General features: G+C 43.0%; 2 protein-coding genes across 3 annotated transcripts in view; one reads left to right on the top strand and one right to left on the bottom strand.

The window, feature by feature from the left end:
* SEPTIN10 (septin 10) overlaps positions 1 to 347 on the bottom strand; it is a 23,876-nt gene extending 23,529 nt beyond the window's left edge. Inside the window, 3 exon segments of the mRNA XM_053934149.1 lie at positions 7 to 47; positions 50 to 149; positions 151 to 347. Of these exon segments, the coding sequence (XP_053790124.1) occupies positions 7 to 47; positions 50 to 149; positions 151 to 246 (237 nt within the window). The 5' untranslated portion in view covers positions 247 to 347.
* SOWAHC (sosondowah ankyrin repeat domain family member C) lies at positions 291 to 16,816 on the top strand. 2 transcript variants are annotated; one of them, XR_008429165.1, is made up of 2 exons: positions 291 to 1,955; positions 15,165 to 16,816. XR_008429165.1 is itself a non-coding variant. In XM_053934150.1 (1 exon), the coding sequence occupies exon 1, from the start codon at positions 371 to 373 to the stop codon at positions 1,877 to 1,879; it is 1,509 nt and encodes a 502-aa protein (XP_053790125.1). In that variant the 5' UTR covers positions 292 to 370; the 3' UTR covers positions 1,880 to 5,266. The 2 variants fall into 2 exon arrangements, 1 of the variants encoding a protein (XP_053790125.1); XM_053934150.1 differs by lacking the exon at positions 15,165 to 16,816 and having other exon boundaries at positions 292 to 5,266.

The raw sequence follows: 16,816 nt of genomic DNA, 5'->3' as shown, positions 1-16,816 counted from the left end.
ACTTACCAGGTGCCCGTCGGCATCGGAAGCGGCCATAGCCCCGCCAGAGAGATACAGAAGGATGGAGGAGAGCCGGGAGAGAAGGACACAACCAAAACTGCCGCCGAAGGGGAGAGCCACGCGGCGGGGAGGAGCGCGGGGAGGGGACGCGGCCGTGGCTCCGCCGACGGGGCGGGCGCTGTTGGCAGGCGCCTCCCGGCCGGAGGGCGGCGCGGTGCCGCCGCCGCGGCAGTGATTGCTGGGCATGCTGCCGCCGGGAGGAGGGGCTCGGGCAGCGGCGGCTCTACCGCGCCCGCACCACCACTGCCACCACCATCACCAGCAGCGGCAGTAGCAGTAGCGCCGGCGGCGCGATGGGGTAGCGGCGGCGATGGCGGAGCCGGCGGAGCTGCAGCAGGAATCAGTGGTGCGATTCCTGGCGGCGCGGGGCGGGCGGGCACGCAACGCGGAGCTGCTGGAGCATTTCCGGGACTGGCTGAACCCCTCGGAGCCCTCCCGCCGCGCCGCCGCCCGGCATCGCTTCAAGGAGCTGGTCAACGCAGTGGCCACCGTGCGCCAGGAGCCCGGCACCGGCGTCAAGTACGTGCACCTCCGCCGCCGGTACTGCGCCCCCGAGCCCCCCGCCGCCGCCCCCCTGACCCCCGGGGAGCAGGAGCCGGCGGCGGAGAACAGCGCGAAGCAGCTGAGTCCGCCGCCCTCCCCACGGGCAGGCGCTGAGGAGACGCCGCTGGCAACAGGCGAGGATGCCGGCAGCCGCCCGCAGCCCCCGGGGCAGCGGGGCGAGCCGCCCCGGCCGAGCCCGGCGGTGGCTGGAGGCCAGCGGAGGGGCTCCCGGCGGGGGCCACCGCCCGGGCGCGGCGAAAGCGGCGGCGGAGGCGAGGAGACCGCGATAGCGACGGGCCCGGGGCGGCCCCCGGCGACGGACGAGGCGGGGGCGCCGGAGGGAGCGCCCGGGGCGGCCGCGCAGGGCGGCGGCCGGCGGAGCCTGCGGGAGGCGGCGCGGGGCAGCTCCCCCCAGCTGAAGCGCGGCGCCCTCCCCGGCGGGAGCCGCGGCCGGGACTCGGACAGCGCCTCGGTGGCCTCGTCCTCCGCCGAGGAGGAGGGGAGTACCACCGGCTCCGTGGCACTGGACCCCCTGGAGCACGCCTGGATGCTGTCGGCCTCGGACGGGCGGTGGGAGAGCCTGGAGGGGCTGCTGAGCTGCGAGCCGGCGCTGCTCTGCAAGCGGGACTTTATCACCGGCTTCACAGTGCTGCACTGGGCCGCCAAGCACGGGCGGCAGGAGCTGCTGGCCACGCTGGTCAACTTCGCCCAGCGGCACGGGCTGCCCGTGGACATCAACGCCCGCACGAGCGGCGGGCACACGGCGCTGCACATCGCCGCCATGCACGGCCACGCCGAGGTCGTGAAGCTGCTGGTGGGAGCCTACGACGCCGACGTGGACATCCGCGACTACAGCGGGCGTAAGGCTGCGCAGTACCTGCAGCAGGGCACCTCGGGGGACATGCGGAACCTCGTGGGGGCCCTGGAGGAGGAGGAGGAGGAGGAAGGGAATGCTGGCAATGGGAGCGGGCGCTGGAGGCTCTCCAAGGTGTTGCCATCAAATCTCATGAACTACCGGCTCTCCCACCACCATCACGGCACTGGGGAGGAAGCTGAAGGTACGGATGGGGCAGCGGTGCCGGGCAAAGGCAAGGAGATGACCAGGAAAGCATCTGGCAGCGGACGGATGAAGCCTCGGCTTAATAAGATCCGCTTCAGGACTCAGATCATCCACAACACGCCCTCCTTTCGTGGTGACGCTGAGGAGGAAGAGCATGAGGAGAAATCCCTGAAATCATCATTCAAGCTCAGGCCGAAATCCAATGTGTTTGGATAAGGCCAGGGAGCAGGAGGTCTGGGAGGTGGATGCACGGACCAAAGTGCCCTCAGGTGTAGCACGGAAGGTGAGGCAGGTACGAGTGGGTGCTCATCTACACTCGTGGACTCTGGCCAGAAGGGTCCTGAGTATCTTGCTTCAACTCCCAGCTCGGTGTGGTCAGTGAGCCCAGCAGGTCAGCAGGGCTCTGGGAGCTCACAGCTCCTGGGAGCAGCTGCTTCAGCCGGGCCCTCAGTGCTGAAATGGGAGGCGGTGGGTGTGTTGAGAAACACTGTTTAAAAGCTGTGCTCCTTTCTCTCTAAAAGCAGGCTTTGGGATCGTAAACCTGTGTTAGTGGATCTACTAGGATTAGTGAGGTGAGTGGGGGAAAGAAAAGTGCAAATGCTTTACTCTTACGTTATTAACTGGTACAATAAACTATCAGCAAACAACTTGCTATGTCAGAAGAACACCTCAGTAATATACAAGTATACCTTAAGTTTCTCTTTAACAGCAATACCACTTGGCACAATGTGGATTTGGGTACACAAAATCGGTACAGAACAGTTTCCTGTCAGAATCCAAGCTTCAGTCCATCAAAGAGTTGAGCCTGTGTTGACTTTATGCATTGAAAATTGCTTGATTTGACAACATAACTATATTACTAAAAAAAAAAAAAATCCATTGCACTGCAAGCAATGAATAAAGTTAACCATGTGCAGAAGTCTTTGCTGTCTGAGTACTACTGAGCTTGCTTATCGCTGTTGGAATACTAATACAAGATAATAGAAACAAAGCGTTTTTATATATATTTGGTATCTTATGTTTTGTCTTAGGCAAAGCAATTTTATTTTAATCACTGTGAATTCTCAAGTGCCAGACCTAGCACAGTTCCCATTACTAAGTCTGGTCAATTCTTGTTAATGTTCTTTGTGTAACTCACTGCATTTAAAATCAGAAGATTGTGTTGTATGTTACCTGTGAAAGTTCTATTTTAGAATAAAAGAGCACAGACACCACTGCATGAAATCTTCATGAAACTCTAATATGGTTCTGTAATGTAATAGCTACAGGTCTGTATTCACTGGTAACTTGTATGCCAATCCCTTCAACTTACACTGTGTGGAAACAGAAAAAATAAAAGGGGAAGAAAAAAAAAAGGCAGGTTTGTGAATTCATAGGTAGAGTGAAAAACTAGAACTCCAAAACTCAATCCCTGTTTATCATTCTGAATGAAGCAGCATAATTACATATCTAGTTAAGTGGTGGCAGTGGTGTTTGAGTTCTTTTAAACCTGTATTTCTAGAGAAGTGATAGCCAAGGCTTTGAACTGTTGTTTGACAGCCTAGTAAGTCTTAATCTGATTGATGAGCCTATCCGTCTGCTAAAGCTTTCGGGAACCTTGAATCTTGTTTCTCTACTTTAAAGGCAGCAGTTCCAGTCAAATCTAGGAGGCAGATTTATATCCATATTCAGCTTTCCTTAAGAGCTGAGGTATTGAACTGACCCTGGATCCTGAATGCTACTCAGTGTAGCAGCTCATCTGTGTAAAGTATGGCCAGTTTCAATGCAGCATCTGTCAAAGCATGCTTCGAGTTGGCTTCCTTAAGATGCATGTGCGTGCCTGGCCTGTAGCTAACCAAAAGTAGATAGGCTTTGACATGTTAAAATCCGAATTTGAGACACTGATTAAATGCATGCCACAAGCTGTAAAACACCTCACAGGAAAACTGCTGCTGGGAGTGTGCACTTTTGAGGTAACAGCCAGGTCTCTCTGGCTGTTGCTAGTGACTTGTATTTCTTGTAGCAACGGGAAGGAAGTGCTACTGATGTATTGGCATCAGACTTTCCATGCAGATAAACAACCAGTTTCTGCACTTCATGTCAAAACCTAATAAATAACAATGTTTTCACAGGCATGCAAGTGACACTTAACTATTTCTGGAAAAAGCTGCATTAAAAATAATAAAGAACCTCTGCGTAGGTGCTGGTCATTACTTCTGTGCAAAAAGACTAGAAATTATAGAGAGGTTCAGCTTTAGTTTACAATTTATAAGCTATAATGTTATAGATTTCATGTGCCTTCATTTTGGGTTGGTTGCCACAAATGCAATGAATAAAATCAGTCTTGCAAAGTGCTTCTTTTTTATGTCTGTGGGACAGGACCATAAATTTTCCCTCAGTCCTCCCTGTTTAAACTGTACACCTGTACAGTGGGGTGTCTGAAAAAGGGAGGATTAATCACACATATTATGATGTAGAGCTAATTCTGTTGTAACGGAAAAGATAATTAGATGCCGAAGTCTTAAACTTTTCTCTGCAAGATACTTAGGTTTTTAGACTTCTGTAGGAGGGAAGTTTTCTGACTGAACACTTAAAACATGAGTATTCTTCAGTATGGGCACATCTGAATTGAGCACATATTCCATGCGACTACTGATGTCCAAACCTTATTAATGTTGTTTTCTGCTTTGAGAGTTTATAGTTCTTTCATACAGGCTGTTGGGTGAAGTGTTTCTCTCTTCACATGCAAATAGCGAGGAATTGCACAAAAATACCAAGTCTTAGACAGCTGTTGGGTTACAGGGAAATAATTTTAGGGTTTTGAATAGAGCGTACCTTGGATTTTAAGAGATTAACTGGAATATAATGTTACATAATACAGTAGAACTTTGCAAATTATTAAGGGAACTTGAAAAATGATGAAAAGATGCCTCATATATAACTCATTTGAAGTATTAAAGTGAAATTGCTGGTCCACTGATACTGTTTAGCTGTCAGTTAATGAAATTCACCATAATGGTCCAAAGGTTTTTGCAAGGTGGAGTGCAACAGAGCAAATATCTCTTTTGGTGTTTGAAATGTACAAAAGAATGGCTGGATAACCACTTGTGTCTCTCTGCATTATGGAGTAAAGCACTTTGATTTCACATTATGACTTGTCACATTCCACATGGTTACTTTTTATAATATGACCTAAAACTTAATGGGTTTTTTTTTTTTTGAGGTAGGAAAGACTTGATGCCCTATTTCAGTATATTTGCAGTCTAAAGGTATGCTTGAGTCAAATATTCTGGATACGTTGCCTAGAAAGACGTGACTGAAATGTGACTGAAATAAAGTTGTATGGTACAGAAAACTGGAGCACTTACTGGTATCTTTTTAATGGTATGCCTGAAGTTACTGAATGTGTTTGTTCACTTTTTATGATGGTGTGTAAGGCAGCAAGACTATAATGTAACATATGGTATCTTTTTTTTTGTACTTTATGTTCGAAAAATTTTAGAGGCCTGGAAGCCTGTTGGGTTTTATTAATACACTTTTTGTGGTTGTCTCTCTGAATGGTTATGAGTTGAGAATCTGTAAGCTTTAGTTTTACAAAATAAAAAGAGCCCATGAATGCTCTGACTTGGCTCCTGTATGCTACATACTTAGGTGCATATTGGCTGTTAAAACTATCTACTGGTTTGTGTTGGGTTTTTTTCATTATCAGGATCTTTGATGCTGTCTAGCACTCAAGCAATAAGACATGGAAAAAATATAGTAAAGTTGTTTGCAAGACAGTAACATTTTTCTTTGGCAGCTACTTTGTAATCACTCATGTCAATTTAAATGAAGACACAACAGTTTTTGTTGTAGACAAATATGTCTAAATAAGGGCCTGGAAGAGCCCTGGCATTGCTTAACTTAAAATAGTATACTGACCTTACTTCTGTGCAGCTTAATATCTCTGACTCTGGAAAGACTAATACTAGTTTTAGTCACTGTGTAAAGGTCAACACCTAATTAAAAAGGGTTTAGGATTAAGGTATTTTGTAATGCATGTTAAATACAGCTGGTGGCTACTGAAAAGGGAAGTTTCATCAGCAAGCTAGACTGTGGGATTTTGGTGTATCTAAAAATTGTTTGAAGCTGTTGCCTTACCAGAAGATATGTTAAAACCTCATGTGGCCAGTAGCTCCTAACAGACATCCAGATTTTTGCTTAAACTGAAAAAAGTCTCAGCTGTTACCATGCTTGTGGATCAGGATGCATGCAGCTCCAAGCCAAGCAAACCTAAATCAGTAGTATGGTGACACAAGTGAGAGAAGGGAGGAGGAAGTGTTCTTGGAAACTTAGGAAAGAACGGAGGCATGTGAAAGCAGCTGAGGTTATGGAGGAAGTGGAGAATTTTGTAGAAGAGCAGTCTCCATGAGGCTTGCTGATCATGCAATGGCTTGACTAGTTCTTTAGAAAATTGTATCTCAACATACATCCCTTCTCCTAAAGAGTAATAGTTGACAGAGACAGCTTGCTGAGAGCTCTTAACATAAATTAATGTCTGATGCTAAGTATTTTAGTTGGACCTCTTACCAACATTTCTTTGTGTGGCTAGTACTGTTTGCAAAAGCACAAACAACTCTTGTGTTTGCATGTAGCTACAGCTGTTGCAGCACAGTCCTGGTACATCAGAATAGCCCAACTTCAGGCTTCTCACTGGAAGAGAAGCTGTTCAGTATTGCATTGCTAACTTTATTTTTCCATTAGCTAGAAATGAGGGCTAAGGAGATTACTGTCCTGACTTAATACACCTTGAGTTATATGGAATGCATGTGAACCTGAAGGCAATGGGCTAAACTTCAGACACTTCATCTAGAAAAAAAGTAGTTGAGTTATGCATTTTGTTTCCTTGTTGGCATTGGAGATAAAAAAATATACGTGCTTTCATTTTTTCATGTCCTCATCTGAGTGTGCAAAGGAAGAAGAAGTCTGAGATTAATAGAAGGGATTAGGAGAGGGGCTAACTTTTTCGTTTGGGCTAAACTGTGAACAGTTTGACAGAAAAAATGAAACATTATTTTGAATTCCTAGTTTTGTTATAACGAAACATCATTTTACAGCTGTTCACAATTTATCTTCTATGATTTTTCAGTTTAGCCAAATTTAGTGTTGACATGTCCTAATGTGCACTCATTATTGGAAAAACTGACCCAACCTACCAGGTTTTGTGTCTGCTTTTAATACAACTGTGTTACAAGTTAGGTACTTCATTTCCTGTGGTAAAACCTTGAAGAAGCCATATTCTGAGACTTTCACAAGGAGTGAAGCTTTTAGTGGCGCATGAGATGCCCTTAGAGCAGGTAATACTTAGGTCAAGGTGCAAAAGCATTCTGTGTTCTTTCAGCTAGAGTAGCCATGCCAAATGAATCACTGTAGTGTATTTAGGTGCACCTGCCCTTCTGCATAAACAGCTGTAAACTGTCCCCTCCCCTGGGCTGCTGGGGGCAAGTCACATTAATCGATTTTAACCTGCCCTTATTTAATTAAGAGGCATTTGGCAAACCCACAGTGGGACTGGTGAGAGTGACGGAAGTGAACAGATCCATGTCCATGCATGGCTTGGCATCCATTTCACAGCTGGAAAATTATTGAAGCTGACTGCTATCAGTCTAAAGCAGAAAGCCTTAGGATGTATTCTTGCATCAACCCTTGGCCATGAAAAGAGACTTTGTAAACCTAATCTCAAATGCTACTAACTACCAGAATAATTCAGTCATGTGGGTTGTATCTGGGCATTTCCTCAGTACTCTGCTGAAGCCAGAAGCCTTTCACTTTTTCTGGTTGGCTGTTGAGCTCTCCCAGTTATTTCACTTTGCAGTTCCTTAAGAGCGCCTGAGAAACTGGTAGTAGGGTGGGCATAAATAATGTCTTTTTTAAAGCTGGGTGGGGTGATGGTTGTTTGGGTGGAGTGGTTGACTATTCTGGAAGTGTGTCAGGGGGGTTTCCTTTTAAAAGAGAGATAAAGTATGTCTGCAATATATGTTGAGGCACAGAAATCCCTTGGGACTTTTCATACTAAAGAGGTGCTGTCCCTTTTACTGCTTTAAATACAGAAAGACAAAATTAACTGTACAGACTTAGGAAGGTGTCTCTGTTCTCTGGACATACACTTGGACGATATAAAGCATCCAATTACCAGAAAACATGTTTGTAACACTTGAATATATAAGGACATCTGTATTTGCTATTTCTTTACCTTGTTACCTGTGGCATAGTATCTTACTATAGATCTATCTTATGGAAATGTCTGTGACAGTTTGGAACAGTATAATTAAAAGAATGCAGGTATGTCCTGCTGGTTCAGCTGCTTCCCACAGCAGGACCATTAGCTACCAACCTCACACTTGTCTTCTGCATCTTGAAACATCCCCTTCTGCCACAGCTGGGCTGAGTGAAACAGACTGTGGGTGTCATAGATGCCACCCCTGCAGTCTACACAGCTGCACAGTGTGGGCTCCAGCACTGGTAAGCCTGAGGCCTTTTGAAGCTGCTGGCAGTTCTTTGGATGGGGATGGAAGCAGAGATGCTACATCATTTCGACATTTACACAGCTATTATGCTTTCACATGTGAATAAATGACATGAACTGAACTATGGGTGAAACTGGAGGGCTGAGAAGACTTTTGGTGTTAAATGGTGCCAAGCACCTCATATAGCTGACATTGCTAATTAACAGTCTGTTATTTATCTCTAGCTACTGACAGAAATCAACTGGATCAACACTGAACAGTAGCTACAGGAAACTAAAGAGTTGCTGCAAGATTATCATATCTGCTCATAAGATACATCATTGTTCTTAAAGATATTAAGGATATTTTTCCTTTGCAAAATGAATTACTTGTAGCATGGGTAAGAGCTTGCAGTGCTACATCCCTAGTATGTCTTTTAAGGGCTGTATAGTAAGTCACTGACAGCTGTCAGCATGCTTGGCAGTGTTAGGCTTTTGGGTATTAACTTGAAATTTTCTCAACTTTGAAAGTCTGCTTCAAGTTCCTGCAGTAATCTCAACTTCCTTGTGGCCAATTTTTTTTCCTGGCATAATTAAAGAGCTGGGCAGTTCTTGAACTTGTGTATGCAAGAGAAATGTGGTAGTGGCCTTTATCCAGTGTTTACATTTGTGGGGCTTAAACAAAATGAGAACCCAAACCTTTTCCCGGATCTGGAGTAAATTTATCTGAAGCAATGTTTGCAAACAGGCAAATATTTGAGCAGAGACTTCTGCTTGTATGCACTGAGGGACTGCTTTTTTCTCTCTGATATATCAGTGGTACAGAATAGCAGTTATTATTTTTTACATCATTGCAAAGTTTATGTTTTAGCTCAGAAGAGATAACAAATCAGAGAATTCTAAATTAAAGTGTGATTCCTTCTAGACTGAAACCTTGGCTAAAAACAAAGCAACTGATTTTCCACTAGGTAGCAAAGTCCTGCTATGAAAAAGTCTGCTGATGGTGCTTGGCAAAGCATAGAGCTCTTGGGATCACAGTGCTATGCATCTTTATCCTCTTCTTTCCTAGCTACTTCCCATACATCCCCTTTTTTTTTCTCTCTATTTTTAGTGGGTTGAATTCTATAAATATTGATTAATAGATCTATAAAGCTCAGAAAATGGGAATGCTTCAAATAAAGAAATCTCTATATTAGGAATTAAATTGAAAAAGTAAATATAAGCTTTCCTTTTCCACTTGAAATTTTAGGAGTGGAAAGAACAAAAATTGTGTTGATGATAAAGGTCTCCACATGCATCATTTTAATTATAACAGAGACAAAACTAATAGTTGGTGGGCAAATGTGGGAAAAGACCACATTTCTCCTTGAGGTTTTAGTGTTGTGTACCTTAAAGTCAACACTGTGAATCATATTCTGCTTTGAATAAGAAACACTGCACATAATTCACAGGATTTCCAATGATTATTTCATTAATCATATCAAAAGTAGTATCTTTTACAGGGGTCCTTAATGGGATTTCTGGCTAACTGGAATGCCCACATCATTCTCTTACAGATGAGTCCCTTTTGATCCCTGTGTAACTGAATCTACATTCTGGAAAACTTTTCTTCACATCCTGTTGAAAGTAAAATACTGTAACTTTTCAGATGACTAACATTTTGAAAGTTCACTTTCCTACACACCCTTCAAACTGAAATGCCTATTGTAAAGACAATGGAAAAAAAAAGCAACCCAACTCAGACGTGCCAGTACACACAGTGAGAAAGCAGTACAGGGCAACAGCTCCTGTCTTTGTAACTACTGAATGATTTTAATATTCCACATTCCACACTAGTGCTTTTCTGGTTTAAATCACTCTGACCTGTTACAGTAGTAGGTCAGTAATGAAGAATTACCTACTCTCAGAATACTGCTTTTTCACCAATGTTCTTTTTGGAAAGGAACTGTTGCCGTAAGCTGTGGAGTTCTTGTTGCCAATGTTGCCAGTGTGGCTTTTTTTAGTGGTCCTTTGCAGGTTTATGAAAGTTTGCCTTCTTGTTTGACTTGAGATTGAATGAAACAACAGAGAAATGATACTGAACAAGTGAAAATTGATTGACTGGGAGAGGAGGAGGAAATGCATTAAGCTGTCAAAACTTGTGCTGATGATGTTGTACAGTCAGTATCCCAAAATATCAGATGTTGTTCAAATACAGGAAAGGATGTAGCTCCTCACCTACAGTCCCTAGAATTTTTGTAGCCAGCTTAAATGGTGGCAGCCAGGCAGGGATCACACCTGCAATATAGAGAAAATGTATGCAGACACATACAAAAAGAAAAAAAAACACAGTCATAACGCTTTTGGCTAGATGCTTTCCTACTTAGCACCTCACTATGACTTTCCTGGGAGCCAGTCAACTAATTTCAAAATGAGAACACTTCTAGAACATTTGACATTCATGAAATTTCAAATAAGATCAAAGGGATATCATCAAATCTTCAAATCTTTATCCTTAAAACTCAGTTTAAAGGACACAGTTGCATTCAGGCTTAACTGATAAAATATTCTTAGGAAGGAACTTAAGCCCAGCCTAGTCAATGGATGTTTGTGGAAATCAGTGTGTGACTGCGACTGGCTGCAAGGCTTTAGCTGACAACTTGCATTTATTTCCTGGCATGGATAGCTAACTGCCCTAATGATGAGTGCTACAGAAAACCTACTATGTGTGTCTAAGAAACTAATTGTTGAAAAAAATACCTCTGTTGAAAAATTGGTTTTTGAAATTTTGTCTAATTTTTCAGTGTAATTTTAACTATCCACCAGTTAAGAATCAAATTAACCCTGCTGTTCCCTGCAATCTGTTTTCTTGTGTGAAGAAAAAGAAGCCAATTGTTATGACAGGATCTTCAGGTTCCCATGTTTCATCCAAACAGCAGAATTTCCCTACCCATACAGAGCATCTGTAAATTCTCTGCAGACACTACTAAACTGCTTCCAATAAGAATGGGAAATGCTGCCTAAAATATACCCCAAAAATTAAAAGCCTGAGAAAATATGAGTCACACAAATACCGTGTAAGTTGCCTAAGTTAACACAGGAAGACTGTGAATAAGAAGTACTGTACCCAAAAAAAACCTCTTTCACCAAATTCTCATTAAATGTTCAATCCTACAATCTTAAATATGGAATTTTGGTGTAATTCAAATATTTCCTCATTTTAGAGTTTTTGTCTAGCATCTTTAAATAGTCACAGTTTCTTCACTCCCACAAATGATAACTTTGCATTTGCTGGTTGTCTCCTTTTTTTTCCCTCCACCCTGTGGCTTGCTGTGACAATGTGGCAATTCACAAATGAGTGGGTGACATAAAAATGTCACTGTTAATCCTCACTGGTATTGATGCAAAAGGTCTATTTATGTTTGCTGGCTAAATCCTGCATCTAACAGAAGGCATTTATTAGTCTGTTCTTAGAATAATTGTTTCTTTAATGATATGTGATGTTATATCTGATTATGCACAGAAGCAGAAAAGACAGCTGATGGAATTATAGTGCAAATTGCAAATTGCAGTCTCACAGGGAGATAATAATAAAATCTGAGGGTTTCTTTTCCTGCTAATTGCTCTGCATTACACTAATTTATGTCCATTGCTTCTACTTCACTCCAGAACTGTGATTAACTAGAACTTCCTTATGTTTGACCTTAGCTACACTTTGTTCATGTCAAGTGCAGGAATAAATTTGGGGCAGGTGTCTATCAGACAATTTGTATTTTATCAGCAGCAGTATCAGCATCTTGATTGAGCAGGATCTACAGGACTGATATGGTCATCAAGAAGTTAAATTACAGTGTCAGTTACTCTTTTTAATCTCTGTAAAGTCAAAAGAGGGAACAAGGACTGAGGATAAGTACTTTTAAGCCAAAATAAATTCTTATGGTAATTATGCAATAGAGAGCCAGGGTTCTCCATTATTTGAATACCACAAGCTATGTTACAGCAAATTATGGCATTGCAAACCAATTGTAAGTCCACAGATTAGGGTAAGTTCAAGGAGTTACTCCATCCAACTTTTATTTCTTTCGTTATGTTCTGGTAATTAGCTTCAAAAAAGCCACATTAATGTACAAGCTACATTAATGTACACTGTGTGAATAACCAGCTGCTTCTCTGAGCTCTGCCACAGAATGCTCTGTGCTTCAAAGCTTAAGAGCTGCTGCTCTGGGGTAAAAAGTGTTTCCTCATTTTGGAAACGCTAAAATAGTCAATAAGCAAGTTGGTGGTTTGGAATCCTGGCCATCAGAAAAGCTCTGGAGTAGCAAACCAGCACCTGGAGGTGACTTTCTGCAGGATTCTTGATCCTATACTGTGGTTTGATGTTACACCTCTGCAGGCCCACCTGGCTTACACAGGAAAGACTTTGATTCCCCCTGTTCCATCCCCAGCCCACTCCCAGATATATGCACCCACACCTCTTAGAAGGGACCATGGAGGGAGAGGTCCTTTAGCCTGCTACTGCAGCTGAAAGCTGAGCTGCCATTGCCATTAGAATTAATTATATTCTCCCTGAGGACTTTGATGCTTGGGGACTTTAGTTTTGCCTCAGGATGAAAACCAGATGAAGAAGGATTTTATGAAAGAACTTTTTGATTTGGACAGTGGGGAATATTTCAAAACCAAAAGCTACAAAGGTAATTGGTTTTTACTTGTTTTCTCGAAGGGACTTGGTTCGTACTCATTTCCTCAAAAGATATTGGGAAGGTTGCAGGCAAGGATATAGAGCCTGTTCTTTCAGTGGGGGCAGCAGGCTGATGGATCTTGTATGACTAGCTAAATTAATTTTCTATGTAACTCTGCAATAATTCTCATTGGATCTCTTTTCAGATCAATTCCTTTTTCCTCTTCTAAGAGTTCTACAGATTTGCTTCCTCACCTCCTATTACAGTATAACCTGTTAGGCTCTCTGTACAGATAGGTAATGGTGTTCACACCAGGGAGCTTCCACAGGCAGAGGAATGGAACACTTTGCAGCACACAAGACTGGTCATCTGCAACATTCTTTGCAAACCATTCAGCAGTCATTAATGTGGGAAAAAAAAAAAAAAGGAACATTGACAAACAGAAGAGATGACTTAAAAAGAAATCTAATACCTTCCTAGTTTTTAGTTTGAGTATTATATCAAGCTGCAGTTCTCCCATTTTTGGATTGTCAAAGAATGGGACCTTAAGCTCCAAACTCATCAAGCTATCTCTGCTTATGTAAGATTTAAAAGAAACAATGGCCAGAAAGCGAGCAATGGAAATTTGCACTGAACTGATCAAGTCCTCCTTAACAAATTTTTGTGGGTTTGACAAAAAAAAAAAAATGAAACCAGAAGTAGTCAGAAGTTTAAGAGAACAACATAATAAGAGCTCCCTTTAAATAAATAGGATAAACTCTAGCACAACTGGCTCCTGCTTTACCAGAAAAAGAATAATAGCAATAACCTTTGGTTAGTGCTCCTTTTCCTGCCAAGCTTCCTAGATTGTTGTAGCCCCTAAATGCCAGCTTGAATTTAAGAACTTGTTGGGTTTTGGGGTTTTTTTTAATCATCATGGAAAGTATTAAATTTTTCAGCATTTTTGTATGTGTAACAGCTTCTCTGTGTTTGTTTTCTGTCATTATATTCTCTGAGCTTGGTACTTATAAAGGGTCAGAGCTGGAACTAGTACTGCTCAGGAAGACTCTGTCATTCTGCAACTAAGTAATTTATATCAAAATTTTCCAAGCTGGACATGGGGATTTCCTCATACTATTTAATGAAAGATATGTGGTGAAATCTCCTTTCCTATTCTAAGAGTCTCAAATTAATCTTTTCTACAGAATCTTGACCTCCCAAATACATTTGCAGTTTAAGCTGTTCTCCTTACAAGCTTTACTTGGACTCCAGAAAGTCCCTTCCCATCCACATTCCTCAGCCTTTCAGTTCTGCTGCTGTTTAGCAGCACTGGCTGTCAAGTTGGGATAGCAGCACAAGAGGCAGGAACTGCAACTGGTGTTGTAGTGTTCTTAGGAATAGGCTGTGTACTGAAACCAACTCAAAACCAAAACACTTACACAGAGAAAAAGAAATTATGCCAGCAATAACCTGTACTGATGTGATTGCATCTGAATGATGCTTTCAGCTCTCTTCACATTATTTATCTTTTTGGACTTTGTTGGTAGGGACAAACTCTGGGTATTTGATTTGTCGACATGATAAGAAACAATGATGCTGTAAATTCACAGGAACTAGGAGGGGAGAAACAAGACAAACTTTGAGCAATCCTAAGTCCAAAGCCATAGCTTTCTCTGGCACTGTTTAGAACATGCCTACTAACTACTCAAGGCTTCTGCTTCTCAGAGTAAAGGTTACATACTCCATGCCCCCAAACAAACTGGTTTTTCGTCTAAGCTCAGAAGCTCTACACAGAGAAAAAGATATTGCAGCACTGTGAATCCTGGAGAAAGGTGGTGGGCTCTTATAGCCCAGGAACAGACTCCTTAGAGTTTTACAGAGTACAGTTGAAGTACATGAGCTCTAAGGTGCTGCAATCTGAGCTCTGTCCTGCTCACACTTGGTGAGAGACCTTGATCTCTTCCAAGTGCTGGAATGAAGCACCAACTGAAACTGCTTGTCCTGACCAAAAATAACCCTACCAAAAGTAAAAGGTGAGCAGTTCCTGCCAAGTGAGAATTGGTTCACAGGTTCTCATCTGAGGGACAGGGATGGGGCAAAGCTAAGTCTAGTGGAGAATGGCTGGGCTGCCACTTCTGGCAGTGGCAAACTGCTGGTAACCCTCAGATGTGCTGTGTGGGTACACCCCGATGATTGCACATGTCCTTGGTGCATCCTAAACACCACATCATGTAGTTCAGTTTAAACCTGCTTTACTGTCATTCCCAGGCTAATGGCAGTTATTTTCTTTGTGGTTTCCAGGGTTCCCTTAATGCCAGAATTCACAGAGGTGTATTTTGCAATTACAATTTCTGCACCTTAAATTTTTAATCTTACTTATTCTAATGCATTTTTCATCTAGCTTGACTTTTCCTGCCTGTGAGGACTTCTGTCTTCTTCTTCCCAACACAATGAGGCATCACCTCTCCTGAGACCAGCAAATGCTTCCAAATGCAGTACTTGGCAAATGGCAACTCACAGAAGAGTGACCTGATGAAAAAATTATTGTGCAACTGAATATGCAGATTAAGGGGTTGGTCCCTTAAGTGTGCTCAGAGAGAATGAGTACAAGGAGACCAGCCAAATCAGAACAAAATGGAATGAAGATATCCTAACCACTTAAATATGCTTGCTTGTAAATGACAATGGAGTCTCACTAGCCAGAACCTGCTGTACCAGAAGACTGGTTTAGCTGAATACAAGCCCCCTGCTGTGCAGGGTGATTACCATCAGAATTTGTGCTGTGTTTTATAGTTACTGTATACTTTGCTTTGTCTTATGCCAAAATACTTTTTTTTTTTTTTTTTTTAAATCCGTGGAGTACATAGTGTATGCAGAAAGCAAACAAACACTACATTGCAGCAATTTGTCCTTTCAAATAATGACATAGAGCCAAAATAGTCCAGTTGGGAAGTTTCCACTGAGTTATATATGAAGATGAGGCTTTATCCTTACAGGTTCACTTATGCCTCACACACCTTACAGTCCCATCTTCCATCAGATTAATATAAATATGCCTCTGCAGATGGATTCTTCTTCCTAGAAATAAGCACTTCCACCTCAAGATGGTTAAGCCATTATCAGGCAGTACAGTTCACGTGCAGATTGGGTTTTAGAGCTGAGACATCCTGCCCTTAGCAGTAGGAATCTCTCTCATGTTTTTGGCAGAAATGTTTTTCCCTTCTCTGTATTAGCAGCAGGAAATAGCTGTTTAATAATGCCTTTGCAAATACAGCAAATACAACTTTTAGGAAGATCAAGAAGAAGACATAAATTGAAAATCAGACAGAAAGTGATTTGAAAATTTGGGGTGAAATTGAAGGGCAAACAACAGAGCTGCACTGGGCTACCAATTCCAAGGCAATATTCATGTTTTCCCAGCAGAATCACTCAAAGTGTGAACTCAGGGTGTCCCTCTGTCCCACTGCCTTTGCTTGTAGCAGCGAGGGGCTGGTGCATCAACAGCTGACCCAGAGGGAGGGAGAGAGGAGGGCTCCTCCCTCTGGAATCTCCTCTGAGTCAGGATGGCATCTCAGGTGCCACACACAAACAGGGAAGGGGGTCACAAAGATCAGTGTTCTAGTGTCTTCCTCAAATCCGTATATACAGGAAATCTAAATGGGTTACACTGTCAGTAAGAATTTCTGTTTCTTTTAGCATCCATATGGAGGTCTCTCACCAGATTAAAGTCGTTTCAGAACAAGAGGTTTTGATTTTCTTCCATTGGCTCAAGACTTCTCCATCTGTGCAGAGTGTAGGCTGGGAGTCCCAGGCAGATTAGTTTTCTCTGAGTCCTGCCAGCAAACCGGGACTGGGGCCCTCAGGACGCTCAGCAGAGGAGATGGGCAGCAGGGGCTGCACCTCCTGTCTCCCTATGGCTGTTTGCATCCCCCTCCTCTTGTCTCCTCTTCCCACCTGGAAAGCAACTTACATGCACAAATGTGGGATTATTTCTCAGAAGCTTCACTAATGCTGTGAGCTTTTGTGATTTGATGCTGGGCTATAATTATCTGT

This window comes from Vidua chalybeata, chromosome 2 (assembly GCF_026979565.1).
Source record: "Vidua chalybeata isolate OUT-0048 chromosome 2, bVidCha1 merged haplotype, whole genome shotgun sequence".
Classification (NCBI taxonomy): Eukaryota; Metazoa; Chordata; class Aves; order Passeriformes; family Viduidae; genus Vidua; species Vidua chalybeata.
This window is presented reverse-complemented; position numbering and strand designations above follow the sequence as displayed.

Coding starts and splice junctions, on each gene's coding strand:
- SOWAHC (XM_053934150.1), top strand. CDS start 371: ATGGCGGAGCCGGCGGAGCTGCAGCAGGAATCAGTGGTGCGATTCCTG.